Raw genomic sequence first — 20,703 nt, 5'->3', positions numbered from 1 at the left:
TTGCTGTATGATAATTAGTAAATAATTTTGTGGGACATTTTAAAGAAGTTTTATGAAGGATTAGAAATGTCTGAGGATTATTATTCTGTTATGTGTGGCATTTTATAAAATTTTCTTTAGGTACTAAAATGAGAGAATGTGTTAAAGTGACCATGCAAATTAATTTTTCTTCCAGCACATGATTTTGATCAAAGATCAACTATCAAGACAACAAAGTGAGGGAGATAATGCCATTAGTAAGCTGAAAAAAGATTTAAATGATGAAAAAAAGAGAGTTCATCAACTGGAAGATGATAAAATGAACATGACTAAAGAGTTAGACATGCAGAAAGAAAAATTAATTCAAAGTGAGCTGGTTCTAAATGATTTACATTTAACCAAGCAGAAGCTTGAAGATAAAGTAGGCGATTTAGTAGATCAGCTAAATAAATCACACACACAGAATTTAAACATCCAGAAGGAGAACTTTGAACTCCAGGAACATATTAAGCAAAAGGAGGAGGAGCTTTCTAGAGTCAGGGAAGAGTTAACTCAGTTTCTTCATCAAGACTCTAACAGTAATTTTAAAGATGACTTACTTAAAGAAAGGGAAGCTGAAATCAGAAACTTAAAGCAAAACCTTTCAGAAGTGGAACAGCTCAATGAAAATTTAAAGAAAGCTGTTTTTGAGCTCAAAACAGAAAACGGAAAGTTGAATTTAGCTTGTGAAGATGTAAGACATCAGTTGGAAGAATCTACTGCTGGTAACAGTCAGGCTTCTCTGGATAAAGATGCTATTGTGAAGGCTCTAAAACTGGAGAAACGACAGTTAGAAGCAGAATTGTGCTGGGCTGAAAAGAGGCTTTTGGAAGAAGCAAGCAAGTTTGAGCAAACCATCAAAGAACTGTCAGAGGCAAGTAATTTGAGCACCTCTGCTTTACAGCTGGAACATGAGCGTTTAATTAAACTCAATCAAGAGAAAGACTTCGAAATAGCAGAACTCAGAAAGAATATTGAGCAGATGGATACTGATCACAAAGAAACTAAGAAAGTTTTGTCATCTAGTTTAGAAGAGCAGAAGCAATTGACCCAATTTGTAAGTGAGAAAGAAATTTGTATTAAAAAACTTAAAGAGAGGGGCTCAGAGCTTCAGGATGAGTTAGATAAATTGACTCAGGTCTTAAAGAAAAATGAAATTTTGAGGCAAACCATAGAGGAAAAAGACAGAAACCTTGGATCGATGAAAGAAGAAAACAATCATCTGAAAGAAGAGCTGGAACGACTCAGGGAACAGCAGAGTCGCGCAGCACCTATGGCTGAGCCCAAACCTATTGATAGTATTACAGAGCTGGAGTCTGAGGTGTCTCAGCTGAATGTTATAAAGGATAGTCTTGAAGAGGAAATAAAACATCATCAAAAGATAATTGAAGATCAAAACCAGAGTAAAATACAGCTGCTTCAGTCTTTACAGGAGCAGAAGAAGGAAATGGATGAGATTAAATACCAGCATGAACAGATGAGTGTCACACACACCCAGCTCTTCTTAGAGAAAGATGAGGAAATTAAGACTTTGCAAAAAACAATCGAACAAATCAAAACTCAGTTGCGTGAAGAAAGACAAGATGTTCAAACAGAGAATTCCGTTATTTTTCAAGAAACAAAAGTTCAGGGCCTTAATATAGAAAATGGGAGTGAAAAGCACGATTTATCAAAAGCTGAAACGGAAAGATTAGTAAAAGGAATAAAAGAACGAGAATTGGAGATTAAACTTCTAAATGAAAAGAATATATCTTTAACAAAACAGATTGACCAGCTGTCCAAAGATGAGGTGGGTAAACTAACTCAGATTATCCAGCAGAAAGATGTGGAGATTCAGGCTCTTCACGCGAGAATCTCTTCAGCTTCCTACCCCCAGGATGTTGTTTACCTTCAGCAGCAGCTGCAGGCCTATGCTATGGAACGGGAGCAAGTGTTAGCCGTGTTGAGTGAGAAGACTAGGGAAAACAGCCATCTGAAAACAGAGTATCACAAGATGATGGATATAGTTGCTGCCAAAGAAGCAGCTCTCAATAAGCTGCAAGACGAAAATAAAACATTGTCCACTAGATTCGAAAGTAGTGGCCAAGATATGTTTAGAGAAACAGTTCAGAATTTGTCACGTATTATTCGAGAAAAAGACATTGAAATAGATGCATTAAGTCAGAAATGTCAGACCTTATTGGCAGTCTTGCAAACATCCAACACCGGTAATGAGGTTGGAAGCGTTAACAGTAATCAGTTTGAGGAGCTTCTGCAGGAACGCGATAAGTTGAAACAGCAGGTAAAGAAGATGGAAGAGTGGAAGCAGCAGGTGATGACGACGGTGCAGAACATGCAGCACGAGTCAGCTCAGCTCCAGGAAGAGCTGCACCAACTTCAGGCACAAGTTTTGGTCGACAGTGATAATAACTCTAAATTACAAGTGGACTATACTGGCCTGATCCAAAGCTACGAGCAGAATGAAACCAAACTCAAAAATTTTGGTCAAGAACTAGCTCAAGTTCAGCACAGCATAGGGCAGCTTTGCAATACCAAAGACCTTCTTCTAGGAAAACTCGATATTATTTCACCTCAGCTCTCCTCTGGATCGTCGCTTACTTCCCAGTCAGCAGAGCCTCCTAGAGCTGGTAAGTCTGATGTATCGAGTGAGTCTTCTAAACAAGAAATAGAAGAGCTAAGAAAATCACTGCAGGAAAAAGATGCGACAATTAGAACTCTCCAGGAAAATAATCACAGATTGTCTGATTCGATTGCTGCGAACTCAGAGCTAGAAAGGCAAGAACATGAACAAACCGATTCAGAAATTAAGCAACTGAAGGAGAGACAAGATGTTTTACAAAAGTCACTAAAGGAAAAAGACCTCTTAATCAAAGCCAAAAGTGATCAGTTACTTTCTTTAAATGAAAATATCACAAACAAGGTGAGTGAAAATGAACTTTTGAGGCAGGCAGTAACAAACCTAAAGGAGAGAACACTAATTTTAGAAATGGACATTTGTAAACTGAAAGAGGAAAATGAAAAAATAGTGGAAACTTCCAGGGAAAAGGAAACAGAGTATCAAGCATTGCAGGAGACTAATATGAAGTTGTCTATGATGCTGCGAGAAAAAGAGTTTGAGTGCCATTCGTTGAAGGAGAAGGCTCTTGCTTGTGAGCAACTACTGAAAGAAAAAGAGCAGGTATGTTCTGGGCAGTGTTGCAGAGGGAGGTTGGGGGGAGAGGAGATATCTTAGTGTGCTGCTTTATTGATGTTATTTTTGAAGGGAAATAATGAATTTATTTACCTAGAAATATTTTGAGGCTTTATGATTCATTCTAAATAAATTTTCCTGAGAGGCATCTGGAAGTTTCTTTCTCAAATTACTAGATATTTCCAAATGTTTTTAGTGCTAGATTAGTTTTAGGCCTACTTCAGTAGCTACTAGTAATGGTTAACATGTTAGAGATTCTTAAATGTAAAGGGGAGCTCTGTGAAATAATGCTTCCTCTTTGACAACCATCTGAAGTAAGAAATATGTTTTACTTTGTGATACAGTAAGTACTTGTGCAGGTGTGTGTGTGTGTAAAAAACTGACAGAAGTTTCAGAAATCAAAAATTACCCTTGCTACATGTGATGCTCTATTTAAAAAAGCGCTGGATGACCCATTAAATTGATTTTTATGCATCAATTAGTCACATCGTGATATCTGAAAAAGTGTTAGCCGTGATTAGTACTTTTCAGAGTAGGCTTAGTAAATATTCCAATTTCTGTTCTGTCACTGGTGTGACTTTGGGTGTGTTTTTACCTTATTGGTTTGTTTATTCAGCCATAAAATGGAAGGTTATAGCAGTTAAAATGTCAGTTTTTGATAGATTTACATTTTTACATGCAGTTGATACTGATTTTAATAAGAATGTATTGAAGACCTAATACATCATACTATGATCAAAGCTTTGGGCTCTTTTTACTCTGCTTTCTGTACTCTTGTAAAAGAAATGAGGCAGAACGATGGAATAGTCACAAGTGCTTGTTGAGTGTTTACATGCTGCCACGCACAAGGTACAAAATGATTTAACTTCTTTTTCCATTTAAGTTCTCTTTTAAGAGTCTTGGATTAAAGTTTGGGAATGCTTGGTGTAGTTTTCACTTGATAAGAAAATTCTCACCCCGTTTCCCCTTTTTGCCATCTGATTAAACAGGTACACTAATGTGCTGAGGTGTGCACCTCCTTTCAGGAACAGCTTTTTAGCATCTTAGGGTCCTGGTCTGTGCTTGGTATGAAAGAGACTCTTAGAGAGGGGCTGCTTTCTATTGCTCACTAACCAAAATTGGGTGTAGTCTCTCAGGGCCTGTAAGACTATAATAGAGGAATGCAGAATAATGTATTCTTTTTATATGTTTTTTCCTTTTGTAGTTTTAGCATCTTGTACAGTTTAATTCTGTTTCATTGACATGTATAGATCTAAAGTGTGTAGATTTAATTAAGGCTTACCTACTTTTCAAGAAGTTTCCTAGGTCAGTTAAGTTGTTCTTAAGTATTGTATTACTTGAGGGTAATTAGTGTAAACTGATTAATTTCTGTATAATTGAAGAGTACCTTTATTATATTTTAAATATAATAAATAACATTTTTCTTTAGGGAGAAAGAGGTATTCTCAATAGGAGATCCTCAACTCTTTAATTTTCAAGCATTTGTTCTTTCTCTAATACGAAAAAAATTTTTAACTGAAAAGCAATTTGGAAAATAAATAGCCTCTTTTTCTGGGAGGGCTTGTTGAGATAAAAGAAACAGATGGTTTTATGTTTTGGTTTCAATGATTTGTCCTGGGGAAGTGTTAGATACTTTAAAAAATGGAAAGTTTACATAAAAATGTAAAAATAATACCAATCTATAAATAGATTCAGATGATATGCATATTTCAAACAGAAAAAAGAGTTGGCTGTAAACAGCCTGCTACTTTTTTGTGCTTTTTTAGAATTCCAGCTATCATCTTAAATTCATGGCCCTACTTTTGCAGTGAAGGGTTATCCTTTTTCCTGCTGTCTTTAATGCATTGCACTTGTATGGAATGCATTCAGGAATAATTGTACTTGTATGGAATGCATTCAGGAATAAAATTTTGCCACAGCCCAGCAAGATATCATTCCAGAGTTGCTTTTGTTAAATTGTTGCCAAAATGTTCTTTTAAAATAGGCTGTGCATGTAGAGTGACTTCCCTTTCTCTTCTCTGCCAGTAACTTGACACTGTTATTTCTCTAACAACAGTTGCATGTGCCTGATGAATGGATAAATACATACACATACACACACACAGCACACACACACTCTTTGTGGCTAATTTGGGGGTTTGTGAATGCTTTATTTTATAGGGTAAATTTGAAGAGATTGTGTCCTTTGAGTTCTTTTTAAAACCTTTGAAATAAACTTTTAAAGAATAGTTTTATATTGTTAGAAAAGTTGCAAAGATAGTGGAGAATTCCCATATACCTCAAATTCAATTTCCCTTATTTTTAGCATCTTTGCATTACTGTGGTACATTTGCAACAACTAATGAACCAATATTGATACATTACTATTAACTAAAGTTCTTACTTTTTTTGAATTTTCTTAATTTTTCAGCAAATGTCCTTTTCTTGTTCCAGGATCCCATCTAGGAAAGCACACATTATATGTATTTCATCATCATGTGTCCTTAGGCTCCTTTAGACTGTGACGGTTTCTCAGACATTCCTTGTTTTTGATGTCCTTGACATAGTTAACTGTATTTTTAATTAATTGATGAAGAAATGTCTTTTTTAAAATGTATTTTCCTTTAAAGCTAAAGTTATTTTTTCTAAAAGGGCAAGACTGGAGAATTAAATCAGCTTTTAAATGCGGTTAAGTCTATGCAGGAGAAGACAGTTACGTTTCAGCAGGAGAGAGATCAAGTCATGTTGGCCCTGAAACAGAAACAAATGGAAAACACTGCTCTACAGAATGAGGTATACTTTTGCTTTAAAGAAACACTGATTCAAACACTAAGCTTAATAACTGTTGAGAAAACTATAAAGATTATCAATTAAAATGAACTTCTCTTAGGTGATTTTTCTTACTCTTCCTCTGATATGCTGTAGTAGGATTTTGATCTCCCAAGGTGCATTTTATTTCAGTTTTCAAAAGCGAAACCATGATCTAATCGTTATGTTATACACCTAAAACTAAATTATACTTCAAGAGAAAAAAAAAAAGATAACATATCTTGGTTATAAGGAAAATTTCCTACCCATAAAATATGAAAAAAATGAGATTTACTGAAAAAGTGGCCTATCACAAAAATCGTAGTACTTTGTACAATTCCATTTTCCATTATAGCCACAGGGAATAAGATCTTACAAAGTAAACCTTCCAAATGAATATTAAAGATGATTTCAGAAGACTTTTTCCTAGCATAAATACATCTTGCAATACGAGAAATTAATTAATACACTTAATACACTCCAGTAATGGGGAAAAGATTTGATAACAAAGTGCCTTGTTGGAGGGGAAAAAAGGGAGCATTTTACAGAAGGAAAATGAAAGAAATGTCCTTTGCCTAGGTTCAACATTTACGTGACAAAGAATTACGCTTAAACCAGGAGCTAGAGAGATTGCGTAACCATCTTTTAGAATCAGAAGATTCTTATACCCGTGAAGCTTTGGCTGCAGAAGATAGAGAGGCTAAACTAAGAAAGAAAGTCACTGTATTGGAGGAAAAGCTAGTTTCATCCTCCAATGCAATGGAAAATGCAAGGTAACTTTTTCATTTTTCTTAGTATTAACATTAACTGATGAACACTTCTGGAGTGTCAGACTCAGTAAGAATTTTTCATACGTTACCTCATTTTATTCTCACGAAATTCATTATCTCCGTTTTACAGACTAAGAAACTAAGGGTAAAAAGGTTTAGTAACCTTCCCAAGGTCAGGCACACAGGTGGACATGTAGGTTTTACACTCAGATCTGTAGCCCTTACCCAGATCTGGCGTTCAAACTGAGGTTTTCCTGAATCTTAACCATTGTCCTGGATAATTGCTTCTGATCATTTTAGGAGACTAGGTTTAAATTCTGAACAATTTAATTAGCTTTGTCAGGTTTCCCGGGAACTAATTTAATTTATGTGATTTTTTTTTTTTTTAAAGTCAGGTGATCTAAGGTTGAACAAAGTTTGGGTATTAGAAAGAAGAGAGCTGAGGAGGCAGCAAGGTAAAGATGTAGGTCAGTGTGTGTTAACTCCTGGCTTAGTAGAACTTTTGAGTGACCAAGTCCCTGCTTATATATTTTTAAATCTTGTTTCTCGCAATAAAAAATTTTTTCCTTATTACAAAAGCATTATATTTTCCACTTTAGGAAAATCACATAAACCAAAAAGAACAAAAAGCCACAGTCTCATGCGCTCAGAGAGAATCTTTTTTTTGTGCCTTTGTGTGCTTCTGTATATGTGTATATATATATATTATGTATTTTTTGAAAGCAGAATTTATATTTATACTATTTTATAACCTGCTTCTATCACTTAATGAATGTCAGTACGTTAAGCCATATGTTTCTGCAATATCATTTATGGCTACATAGTATACCATTGTTTGGATTTGCCTTAATTTCTCTAATCCAGTCATTTATTTTGGGGCATTTAGAGCGTTTCAACTTTTCAGAATTACTAAGAGTGCTGTCATTATAACCCCAAATAGGTATTGTTGTGTTGGTGATAGATTATTTCCTTAGTGTAAATATTTAGAATTGGGAATTCTGGTTCAAAAGGGTTTCTTTAAACTTTTGAGATGTACTGCTAACTAATTTTCCAGAAAAATTTTGTCCGTTTCCATTCCCATTAGTTGTGTGTGTCTTTTTATTTATCTTTTTACTATGGGTGATGCTGAGGGAAATAATAAGGAAATAGTAGATATTATCTCTGTCTGCAAAGATTATAGGCCAGGAGAGTTAACACTTCTGAGGGTGAACACCTCACCCTCCTTTGTAAGATACGTTATTCAGACTCAGAAGAAAAACTTGTTTAAAATGAGAATTAAAAGAGTGAGTGAACATTTGTGTATGTGTTTCACATTGGCAGAAATATCAAAACATCCTCAGTCTATAAAATTGATCATCTGTCCTTTCAATTTTCAGGCCCTTGTTTTCTCTAATTAAAACAGTTTCTAGTCTCTGCCTCCTTTCATTTACCATTTAAATTAACTTTCAGAATGACCTTTGTTAGGTAGGGCTGTGATCTTGTTACTCCTTTCTTCAAAACCAGGGTAGATGTGGATGAATTTGTCCCAGGATGTCTACCACCTTAGCCTTATTTCTCAGTATCATCTACATCCAACCAAAACTGTTACTTAGATCTTCAGATAGAGCTACTGTTTTCCTATTTTTTTCTTACACTTTTTTATTTCATATTCTTTCTTCCTAAAGAGTGGGCCTGATCCCTAGTTAGTTTTTCTATTACTCCTGACTGTTCTTCAAATAGCGTTTCCTTCATAAAGAATGCTTTGTTTAGCACCCTAATGCTCAAATCAAAAATCAAACCCTAGTATCATGTTTTCCCCTTTGGACCTGCGTAATACTTTGAGTCTTTGATAGGGTACTTGTATTTTGCTTTTGGGTATAGGTAATTGTTGACTCGTCTTACACTTTCTCTCACCCAGTGAAATGTAAGGTTACTGGAGCCGGTGTGGGGGGAGTGGTTAGGAATGACACAATTTATTCATACCCTTCCCATTGTGTATATTCTTACAGATAGTTTCATAGATGTTCAGTAAATATTTGTTGTATAAGTAACTTAAATCTACAAACCAGATTATGGTGTTTTGAGCCTTTAACAATAGTACCATCACGTATTTATTAACTTTTTGAATGACATCACAGCTCATTTCATCCTTACAATTACCCTTTGAGTGATTTACTAGCCAGCAAAGTTGAGTCCAAGGCACATAGGGCAGAGTTCAGTCGTCTGGTTATCAGTTTACTGCTCTTTCCACAAGAGGGTGCTATTGGGTAAAGTTTCTTCAAAGTGAGCAGCTCTTAATGAGCTTTAATGGACTGGTCTGAATAAGAATTTAACTGGATATTAAAAAACCAGAAAAGGCTATTGCAGTATTTCGTATGTAATCATTATACCTTAAAGAAGTATATCAATGATATAAGACTGGACTCTATAAATCTCTTAGGGATGTCTGATTTATTATTTGGGGCAGGTGTAGAGGTTGTTTTTTTAGGCAGAAAGAAAGATGGCAGTAAAAGATAATTAACTAGTAATCAGAGAAGTAAATCAGTAGGGTAGCCTTTGGAAAGTTGTAAGTTTACCAGGATTGCAAGTGTCAAAAGCAAGGGGAATAGAATCCTTAGAATGCATTTCTTGCTAGGTTGGAAGCTGGACAGAATGACTTCCAAGGTCCCTTACGATGTAACAATTTTCTGATAAATTGCATTGTAGAGTTTTAGCCTGGAAACACAGAGGTTGCAGGCTGTTTGTAAATTTTTCTTATGCTAACATTTCTTGTTTAGGCCAATTCTGTCTTTAAAATGACTGCCATTTATTCAAACTCACTTTCACAGGAAGGATGATTGAATTAACAAAAAACCAGGGAGAGCAAAGATCAGACGAACTCTTCAAATTGCTTTGAAATCTAACTTGAATTTAATGCAGTAAAATGTAGGGACCATCAGTTTAATAAAGAAAGTAGAATGGTGGTTGCTAAGAAAAGGAGGGGTTACTGTTTAACGGGTGTGGAGTTTTGGCTAGGGAAGGTGGAAGAAGTTCTAGAGATGGATGGCCATGATGGTTGTACAGCAGTTTGAATGTACTTAGTACCACTGAACTGTACACTTAAAAATGGTGAAAATGGTAGATGTTATGTATATTTTACCACAATTGAAAAAAGGACATAGGAGGTGGTTTCATCTTATTGAAGTATTTAAATACTTTGAAATCTAACTTGCACTTATTGCAATAAAACGTAGGGAAGGTATTTCATCTTGTTAAAGTATCTAAATAGACACAGTTTGACTTCTGTTCTTTTTGTTTAAAGCCATCAAGCCAGTTTACAGGTAGAGTCATTGCAGGAACAGTTGAATATGGTAACCAAGCAAAGGGATGAAACCTCACTGCAGCTGTCTGTGTCTCGGGAACAAGTAAAGCAGTATGCTCTGTCACTCTCCAACCTGCAGATGGTCCTGGAGCACTTCCAGCAAGGTCAGTTGGATGGCTAGTCTTTCAGTGAAGAAAAGTTACTGTGCGGTTGACCCTGGAACAAAATGCGTGGGATAGGGATGCTGACCCCCCACGCAGTCAAAAATCCATGTATAGCTTTTGAGTCTCCCCACACTCAATTCTTTTTAGCCTACTGTTGACCAGAAGCCTTACTGATAAATAGTTGATTAACACATTTTTTTGTATATTATAGGTACTGTGTACTGTATTCTTACAATACAGTAAGCTAGAGAAAAGAAAATGTTAAGAGAATCATAAGGAAGAGAAGATACATTTACTGTACTGTATTGATACCATGAGTTTATGTTGTCTGTTTATAAGATAAATTGTCTGTTAGTGCCTACATCAGTATTATATAATACAAAATACTGTAGCTGTTATACATATTACTAGTACTGGACATCAAAAATGAAAAGGTAGTGTGAAAAAGAAATTCATATTTATTTATAGGTATAATGATTCATGCATTGATAATGAAGAAGCAGCAATATGATTGTTTTACGACAGCCTAGTATAGTCGGTACAGTTCCTTACTGTAGCCTAGCCTTTACACTAATGAATGAATTGTTATAAAATTTTTATGTTATACAGTATTACAGTCATACTCATAATATAGTATTGGAAACATGGTTACATGTTTTTATAAAACCACTTACTAGGCTAATACGCAATTTTTCCAATTACAAGAGAGGCATACCATATGGTAATTAATTCTTTGGAAGCAATATTATAAAACGGTAAGAAAACTAACACATTATTAAATTTATATTAATTATCACTCACCTTATGCCCATGTAAAGATAGACTAGTATCTACATATATTTTATGCATTTATGATATAACCTTTTTCTAATTTTTTTTTTGATATTTCTAGGCTATGTGGTTCATCTGCTTTTTCAAATTGTCATAAATCTCCAAAAATTTTTCCAATATATTTATTGAAAAAAAACTGTGTATGGTGGACCTGTGCAGTTCAAACCCGTATTATTCAAGGATCAACTGTTGTTTTGGGAATTTGGGCTTGAGTGCTATTTTAGATTAGGCATGGGGAAATCTTTGAGAGATTAACCACTTGTAGGGGGAAAAGATAAGTAGCATCAACAAATTAGACTCCCATTACTGTTAAAGTAGAGAACATAAACTATATATGGTGATTATTTGAACTTTGTTTCAGTATCATATTGTGACCAGGTAAGCTGAAGGTTGAGGGAAGTATGAAGGTAATGTAGTAAGGAGAATCACGTGATAAAAGGGATACACAGGAAGAGAGAGGCACATACGTAGAAAAGATGGTTAGGTTTTAAGATGTTGGTTGGAGGTTAAATCCACTTGGAAGAGTTAATCGTCAGTAATTACTGTCCTTTGAAATATTGATTAACTTGTTCTTAGCTGTTCTTCTACACTTTAAGGTAACTGTATGTTCTAATTCCAGTGGAAACTACTTTTTTAGACACACAGTAGCAGTGACCAGAACAGTTGTACCCTGATAACCAAATATGCTTTTCCACATCTACCTCCCATCCTCAGATTTACCCCCTTTAGATCACTCACCCATCCATTTGTCTATTCATACAATCAGTAATTATTGGCAATGAATGAATTGCTAGTGGGGGACGGGTGATTAGAGGGTATGAGGCAATGACGTAACAGAGGTTATAGTTTTGTTCCTGAGCAGAAGTTTAAGTTTGTACATATGTACATATCAGGGTTACTCATGTGGTTGAAACTTTGAATTTTAAATATAAGAATTATCTAGGTCTACTCTGTATAATACCAGAGTGGCCACGTGTACAAAGAAACATAGTACTGAGGCTGTAGAGAAGGCTTTGCTAAAGACGAAGTATTTGAGTACAGAGTTCTGAAGGGAGGGAAAGTTTGTAAGGTGGACAAGATGGAGGAGGATTTAAGCAGAGGAAACTGATCTCATTACTTTAATTCCAGTTAACATCATCACTAAGGCATATATAATTTTCTTGCTGAGACATTTGGACTATTTTTGTTGAATTATTAAAATTTCAAGTGGTTTAAAATTCTGATTTTATCACACAATTACAAAATACTAACGTAACTTCTATTTTCCTCTTCAGAGGAAAAAACCAAGTACTCTGCTGAACTAGAAAAGCACAAACAGCTCATTGCTGAATGGAAGAAAAAGGCAGAAAATCTGGAAGGAAAACTGGTGTCATTACAGGTTAGTTGAAATAATTTACTCTTGTAAATTTTATTATTCACAAAACAGTTGTAGAATTTTTGTCTTGGAAATAATCCCCTAAACAACTAATTTAGTAAAAGTTGTTGCTGGGGCACAATAGTGAACAAGATACTCAGGATTTCCCTCATGTGACTGATAGTTTGGAATGGATGCAGCAAATATGAGATGATAGGACATTTAAATTTTTAGCATAGGTAGGTATTTTAGATATCACTAAAAAAAAAATGCGTAATTTTAACTTTATAATTTTTCTCTTTTCAACAAAATATACTGGGTACTTTATTTTACATGGATTAAAATGTATGTTATCTGATTAGATCTTTTCCTTTTGCAGTGTAATTCTTTAAAATATTTTTCTCTTTATTTTACGCTGTATTTCATACATATAAAAATTATATATAAGAAATAAATAAATGAACCCTTGTGAAGAGATGTGACACCAAGGTGACTTTCTTTTAGATTTGGGATAAACTTTTCTGAGTTATAAGTAGACTCTGGTGATGGCTGGTGGAAAATAATAAAATTGATTTACCTGTCATTGGTGGTGAGTGTGCTGTTTGGACATACTAATATTCCAAATAAGTGAAGATATGTTTCTTTTAAATGTTTTGGAATTTTTAAAATTCTACATATTGAGTGGCTTAGAAACAGTATTTAGATAATATGTGTAAAACATAAGAATAGCAATACAGCAAATACCCACGTACTCACCACCCAGTAGAAGAAATACAATGTCCTTTGAAGTTCCTTGCACACACCTCCGCATCTCCACTCCTTCCTACCACCTCATAGATGAGCACTTCCAAAATTTCATGTTTATTACCCCCTTGTTTTTCTTTATGGTTTTATACATAGATTTGCATTTCATTACAATAGATTGTTTACTGTTGCATATTTTTAAACGAGATCTAAATGGGATGCTGAACTGTGTGTAAACTGAATAATTCTTGTGAGACTTGCTTTTTTTGCTTAGTATTATGTTCATGAGTTTCAGCCATGTTACTTTGTAGTTCTGTTAGAAGGTTCATTATTTTCACTGCTATATTCATTGCATGAATATATAATTTATTTACCATTTTACTGATGAAGGACATTTCTGTTATCTGCTGTACAAACAATGTGGTTATGAACTTCCTTGTTTCTGTCTCCTGGAGCACACATACAAGAGTTTCTTTCAGGTGTGTATACTGACTGGAATTGCTGAGTCATAGGATGTATACGGTCAATTTCAACTCGATTAGATTTGGTGGCAGATCGTTTTCTAGGGCAGTTGTGCTGATTTTCTCCTTCCAGTGGTACATAAGAGTTGGCTTGTTCTACATACATCCTTGGCAACACTTGGCATTATCATATTTTTTAAAGTTTTTGCTAGTGTGGTTGGTAGGAAGGGCTTTCTTCTTATTGTTTTAATTTGCATTTCTACTGATGAGGTTAAGCATCCTTTTTTGTTTGTTTTATTATTTTTTTAAATATATTTTTATTGAAGTATAGTCAGTTTACAATGTTGTGTCAATTTCTGGTGTACAGCACAATACTTAAGTCACATAGGAACATACATTCATTCTCATATTCTTCTTCACCATAGGTTGCTACAAGACATTGAATATGGTTCCCTGTGCTATACAGTATAAACTTGTTGTTTATCTATTTTATATATATTAGTTAGTATCTGCAAATCTCGAACTCCCAATTTATCCCTTCTCATCCCCTTCCCTCTGTGGTAACCATAAGTTTGTTTTTTATGTCTGTGAGTCTGTTTCTGTTTTGTAAATCAGTTCCAAGCATCTTTTAATATGTTTTTCACCACTTATGCTTTCTGGTCATTAACACATTAAAAAGGTATTTTATCCAACCTTTTAAATGTTACCTGTCACTCCAGAATATCTAGTCTGTCATACTGTTAGAAGTCCAGATCTTTTTAAACTAGCTTTATTTTTTAAAATTTAAAATATGTTTAACATATATTTAGAAAAATAACAAAATAAATCAGAAAAACTAAGGGAATTAGTAAAGATAAAAGCTGAAATTAATTAAATAAAAACCAAACAATGGTAGAAAGAATAATAAAATCCAAATATTAATTTTCAAAAAAATCTTAGTGTAGTTTTGAGCTTTAATAATTTCTTAAATGTAAATTCTGTGAGGTGAACCAAGTCATTTGAAAGTTTACTTAAATTTCCTTTACACTAAATTTAGTTTTGTATTTTGAATGTTAGATTTTATTTAAATTTTTTTGTTTCAGTTCCCCTGTGTATCAGAGAAGGTTCAACCTGAGAAGCAGAATCAGTAGTGTGTGTATATATGTACACACATATATACATACAAATACACATTGATATATGTAATATATATAGGCACACACCTAGGAGGTTTATTATAAGGAATTAGCAACATGATTGTGGGGTCTGGCTAAGCAAGTCTGAAATTCATGGGGCTGGCAGTCAAAATGGGAAGATCACATCACAAGCAGGCTGGAACTCATAGGCTTGGGCCAAAGCTATTGTCTGCAAGTGGTCAGGAAAGAAAATCATAAGCAGGATGGACTCTGTGGACATGCGCTGAAGTTGCTGTCCACAGGTGGAATTTCTTCTCTTTTTTAGATGGACCTCAGCCCTGATTTCAAAGAGTTTCAGCTGGTTCAGTCAGGCACCCTCCCCCCCCACCCGATTATCCAGGATAATGCGCCTTCCTTGAATTCAGTTGATTAGGGACATTGATTACGTTTGCAAATACCTTCATAGCAACATCTACATTATGTTTGATTAAATAACTGGAGACTGTATCCTATCAAAAAAGCTGTGACACTCTGATTCAAGGAGATGAAACTTGCCCTGACATTTACGAGGGTGAATACTCTAGAATAGCCAAGAAAATTGTGTGAAAGAACAACAGTCAGGAGGGACTTGCCTACTAAATATCAAAATAGAGCCATAAATCAGTACCATTTTGACTAGATTAGTGGAGAGGAAGGAGAATCCAAAAATGGGGCCCAGGTTATATTTGAGAATTTAAAACTAAAGCCTAAACTAATTTCAGTGTAACAGGAAAAGGGATAAATTATCTAATAAACAATGTTGGCACAACTGGCTATCTATATGGAAGAAAAAGTAATTGGACCCCGTCTTACACTACATACAAAAGTAAATTCCAGCTGTATTAAAGCAAAGATTCTCAACTGGGCGTGGCACTGGGAAATCTGGGGTTATTTTTTTGGCTGTTACAGTGACTGAGTGGGTCTTCTGGCATTTATGGGCAGAGGCCAGGAATACTGAAAACACTCCCATTGAGAAATACTATTTTAAAGATGTAAACATTAAGCAAGGTGAATATCTTACAAGAAAATCTAGAAGACCACATGTAAAGTCAAGGGGCAAGGAGGAGCCTAACCAAGACTAAAACTGAAGAAGCTGTAAGAGCGAAGTAGAACTTACTTGACTGTAAGCAACTTAAACATTTTTACATGGCAAAAGATATTATACCATAAATTGACAAACGACAGATCTGGCAAATAATATTTTAGCACTAATGGCAAAGGGTTCTTATCTACCTATAAGGTGCTCATACAAACTAACTGGTAAGAGAAAGCTCAATAGAAAAATAGGCAAGATACGCAAAGGTTTTCACAGAAGAGCAGATTCAGCTGTCCTGTAAACATGAAAAGACACTCAAGTTCACTAGTATGTAGTTAGGGAAATACAAATTAAAGTAATAATGAAACATCACTTTATACCCATCAGACTTGCAAAAATTCAAAAACATTTGTTGCTATATTTCTTGACTTTTTGTATCTTTTTTAATAGTTTTGATTCTCTTATTATTGTCACTTTTTTACTTTTGCCACCATGTTGTTTTTTAATAGCATCCTCTTTTTTTATTTAGTTCCTCTAAAAGAGATGTCATTGTGTTGTGAAGTGTGAGTTCTATTTTTGATATTTATTAGTTGTGTGAACTTGCTCAAGGTCACAGAAGTACAGCTTCGTCAGCTGAAAGTGGTTGATTGGCTCTAAGGTGTCCTCCAGCCCTGTAGTTTGTGAAATAGTTTTTTGCATGCTGCTTTTTAATGAACTTTTCTTCCTTAGGAGCGTTTGGATGAAGCAAATGCTGCGCTGGATTCAGCATCAAGACTGACAGAACAGTTAGATTTAAAGGAAGAACAAATTGAGGAACTTAAAAAACAAAGTAGGTTTTTTTCCTTTTCTTTTTTTTCCCCTACAACACTAGTATTGAATCAAATGTGATTTTCCCCCATGCATTGGTACAGTTGAGTGAGACCAACTTCCGTTTGTGTGTGGCTTCCATTTCCATCTCCCATGACCAGTTTGCTTCTACTTGAATATGGTCCTAGTGAAACCAGAGTCATAAGTTGGCCCTGGCTGTCCAGTTAGCTTTCCTGGATATTCAAGCAGTTCAGTTGTGTTGGCTGTCACCCTTTTGACCATCAAGGTGAGTGACTGGACTGACTCGTCTTGTTAGGGCATGAGTTCTCCCTGTTCAGTCTGTGTTCATTCTACTTGAAGCTGTCTGATGTGTTAGGGCAGCATTCTCAGGTGAAAGAGTAACTTTCTGTGGAATGAATATCTGGGTATAACTAGTTTGTATGATTATGGCTAGTACTTTAATGCAGGCACTCATCATGTACTTTTTTGATGCTTGTAAGGTATCTCATGAGCCCTGTCAGTTCCCCAGAGTGAGTCCTGTGCTTTGGGTTATCAGTTGGGCCTCATATAATCAGGTGGTTCGTAGTGCTTTGTTGACACTACCTGTGGACAGAGATGGCAAGTCCTCGTTTTATCTCTGATTTAACAGTCCCCAGGAAGTTGAAGCTATTCTAGGGCTGCATGTAGTAGATAATGACTTAAGATTATCAGAAAAGTGATAATGGGACCTAGAAATGTACCAACTTTAGGTGTCTGGGTTAGGCACAGTAGCACCAAGGCGTGTAATTAAGTTAAGTACCACGTAACATGAAGTAGAATTAGAAACAGGCAAAAGTAGGAGATAGGACAGCACAGGCACCGTCAGACAGAAACAGTGAGTTGGATGTTACGGAGGCAAGGAGACAAATCACTGAGGTGTGGATACAAAGGACAAGCCAAAGTCACTCAGCTTAAAGGAATAAAACATAATAATTAGATAGATCATGTGAGGCAGTATCCTCGAGATGACTTGATTCTGAGGCAGATTACTGTGCAACTGAAAGTCCTCTATTTACCTTGTGGGACTTGGCCAGCTTTGGAACTCCATCTTGTAGAGACGCTGGAAATGGGCATCAAAGAAGCAGTTATATGTTGGGTACCGTGGACACTTTGTGTAACATTTACTGTGTTGTTTAGTCTTCTCACATTTCAGTTACTCTTCACCAGAAACTCTGAAGTAGGTAGTATTAATTCCATTTTATAAGTTAAAGAAACTGGGATTTGAAAGTCTTTTACCCTTGACCAAAGCTCATGATCTTTCCATGTTACTGTCTTTCCTCCTGTCAGAAAAAATGGTTATTTATAGTCTGACTTGTATTTTGTTCTCATATTTCCATCTCCTTTGAAGATAGGGCAGTATCCTCTATGTTGTACCCTAAATGTTGAAGGGATTGCCCTTACCTGGAGGCAGTATTTATTGGGAAAACAGTCTAGTTAGGTTGAAGGCCATTATAACTACAGCATTATCTGGAAGACATTTGGGCAACCCAGAGGAGACACACTGGTCACCCAGGGAATTAACCAAAGAATTAATTGATACCTTAGAGTAGGGCTAGACAACTGGAGGTAAGAAGGTAGTATTCTGAACCAGTTCATTGGTCGGTGACAGTTCAGTGCTATATGTCACGCTACTGTAATATTTAAGTTCACGCCCCCTTTTAGACAATTACCTGAATCATTCCTAATAGATGATGGTATCATAAAAAATTCTTTGACTTATTGTAGTTGCTAAATATTATCAGAGTCTCTGCACAATTAGTAACTCATTCAAGCACCCATTTAAATCGCCAGTAGTAGAGGGGAGGGTATAGCTTAGGTAGAGTGCGTGCTTAGCATGCACGAAGTCCTGTGTTCAATTCGCAGTACCTCCATTTAAAAAACCAAATAAATAAGTAAATAAACCTAACTACCCCCAAAAATGCTTTTAAAAAAAAGAACCACCCCTCCCAAATTAAATAAAGCCCCAGTAGTAGAATATTTTCAGGCTTTGATTGTAAATGACGAAGCTTAGGTGGCCCCAGCCCCTATTCATGTAAAAAGTTACAAGTAATATTCATTGCAAATACATAGGAACTTTGGACTTACTTTGTGAAGTCAATATTAGCCACAGAAAAAACTCTAATTATGCTCATACAACTGGTATTTGAAAAGACAGGCAAGAGGCCAGTGTTGCACAGACAGGAAGGGGGTGGGTAAAAGGACAGTTAGTTCTGTTATGTCTTTAAGTCATTCTTACCACTTACGCTCTTTTTAACAGTCTGTTTTCTTTTATTACCTAAGTGCTTAATATTGCTTTTATATCTCTAAACACAAATGTGATTTTATTTTCTCAAAGCTGCACTCTTGATTTGATAATATAAATAAAACTTTGATTGGCTTGGTTGTTTAAAAAGAATCACTATATATTTTCTTTCATAGATCATTAAGTACTTTAAATGTTGATTGATGTTGTAATACTGTACTTTATTTTTAACACAAAACTTGGCCAGACAGCAAAAATATTTGCCAGGAGAAACAAGTTTTGAAAAAGACAGATTGGCTTTTGTTGCAAGGAAGTATATAGAGACTTGAATTGTAGATGCGAAGTATTGTTTTATTTCCAGGCATGTGTAGACTAATGATTAGTTGATATGCAGTTTCAACATTTAAACAATATTAGGAAACTCATTTTTAAAAATGGTATTTTATTCGAAATGCTTGATTATGTCATTGCTACCAGAGATGGGATGATTCAGTTTGGTCAAACATAAGAAAAGGGAGCTATTGCATGTAGCACCACTAGTAAACAGTAGACTGTTGATGATTTCAGTCATTCTTAGGTTACATAATAGTTAGTGCTGTGTACATGCAATTGTGGTTGTGAGTTCTGAGTATTGACAGGCTTTCCATGGAAAATATGAAGATGTCTTATCAGGTATTAAATACTTAATGAGAACGAACTTCTTTGCTTCATGTTAGATGCTGTGTGGGATACTAGATAGGGTGCCTTTTTTCAAGGAGTTCATTTAGTTAAGGAAGTAACACAGAGTGTAACATACACCATAGGTTCATAATTTAAGACAGTGATGCTCAGCTGTGGTCATAAGACAGTACGTATTTAATTCCCCAAGAATCCCATTAAGGGTCGGGGCATTCCATAGAGGAAAGAAACTTGAGCAGACAGAGCTCTAAACTAGTAGTAGGATTTACCCCCAAAATATAGGAAGTTCTTCGTCGTCTTCTCCCACCAGCCCCTGCCCCACACACCATGGGAAAGTAACAAAAAGAAACAGACAGATCCTATAGGTGCTGTGTTTTAATAGATAATGTTGGCTGGTAGAATCATTGCTTTCCTTCCTTTTAGAAATTATTCTTTTAGTATTTTACCTAGAAGTGTTCTTTTTCAGTATAGTTCCAAATACTTATTTTACATGCCATCCAGTATTTTATTGATTTTTTTTCAAACCTAAGACATTGGTCCTCTATGAAGCAGATAGGACAGTATCTTTCATTAACTATTCTGAGTTGATCAGAGTTCAGAATTTCTACAGAATTGTCATTCATGGGAAAATACACACCTATGGAAACCTAGACTATAGCTGAACCATTACAAGATGTGTTATCTTGCTAAATTCATGGCCAAATTTAACAAATTTAATTTTTTCTTCTTTTCCTTATTGTTCTGTACCAACATCCTTGAGTTAAATCCCTGCTTAAATGAAAATGATTGTATAAAAATTGAAATAGGAAGCACAAAAGAGTTCTTAAACAATACAAGTTTAGATTCCAGCATTGGGGAAATTTTTTGGTCTTTGTGCCAGTTTATACCCATATCTTAAAGGGCCCCATAACTGATATTTTTTTTTTTGTAAGAAGGTTTGGTGACAGCTTTTTAAAAAAGTCTTCTATGAGTTGAGAATGAGAATGGAAAATTTCCTTAGAGTGGTGTTTTTTTTTTTTAAGAAAATCTAGAAGAATGTATAAAATGAGCCCCAGTAAACCAACTGTAATATGAAGCATAAAGACATGTTTTAAAGCTACAAATATAAAAGAAGTTTAAAGTGTTTTTCATGGAACTACCTTTAGGTG

At 35.2% G+C, this 20,703-nt stretch overlaps 1 protein-coding gene across 4 annotated transcripts in view; it reads left to right on the top strand.

The window, feature by feature from the left end:
- TRIP11 (thyroid hormone receptor interactor 11) overlaps nt 1–20,703 on the top strand; it is a 66,550-nt gene that overhangs the window by 26,501 nt on the left and 19,346 nt on the right. For all 4 annotated transcript variants that reach the window (XM_032482537.1, XM_014558798.2, XM_006184193.3 and 1 more), the window contains 6 exons: nt 176–3,196; nt 5,840–5,980; nt 6,575–6,768; nt 10,046–10,209; nt 12,315–12,418; nt 16,519–16,618. In XM_032482537.1, coding sequence (XP_032338428.1) covers nt 176–3,196; nt 5,840–5,980; nt 6,575–6,768; nt 10,046–10,209; nt 12,315–12,418; nt 16,519–16,618 — 3,724 coding nt within the window. The remainder of the gene's footprint in view (nt 1–175; nt 3,197–5,839; nt 5,981–6,574; nt 6,769–10,045; nt 10,210–12,314; nt 12,419–16,518; nt 16,619–20,703) is intronic.

The sequence above is a fragment of the Camelus ferus genome, chromosome 6, assembly GCF_009834535.1.
Source record: "Camelus ferus isolate YT-003-E chromosome 6, BCGSAC_Cfer_1.0, whole genome shotgun sequence".
NCBI lineage: Eukaryota > Metazoa > Chordata > Mammalia > Artiodactyla > Camelidae > Camelus > Camelus ferus.
This window is presented reverse-complemented; position numbering and strand designations above follow the sequence as displayed.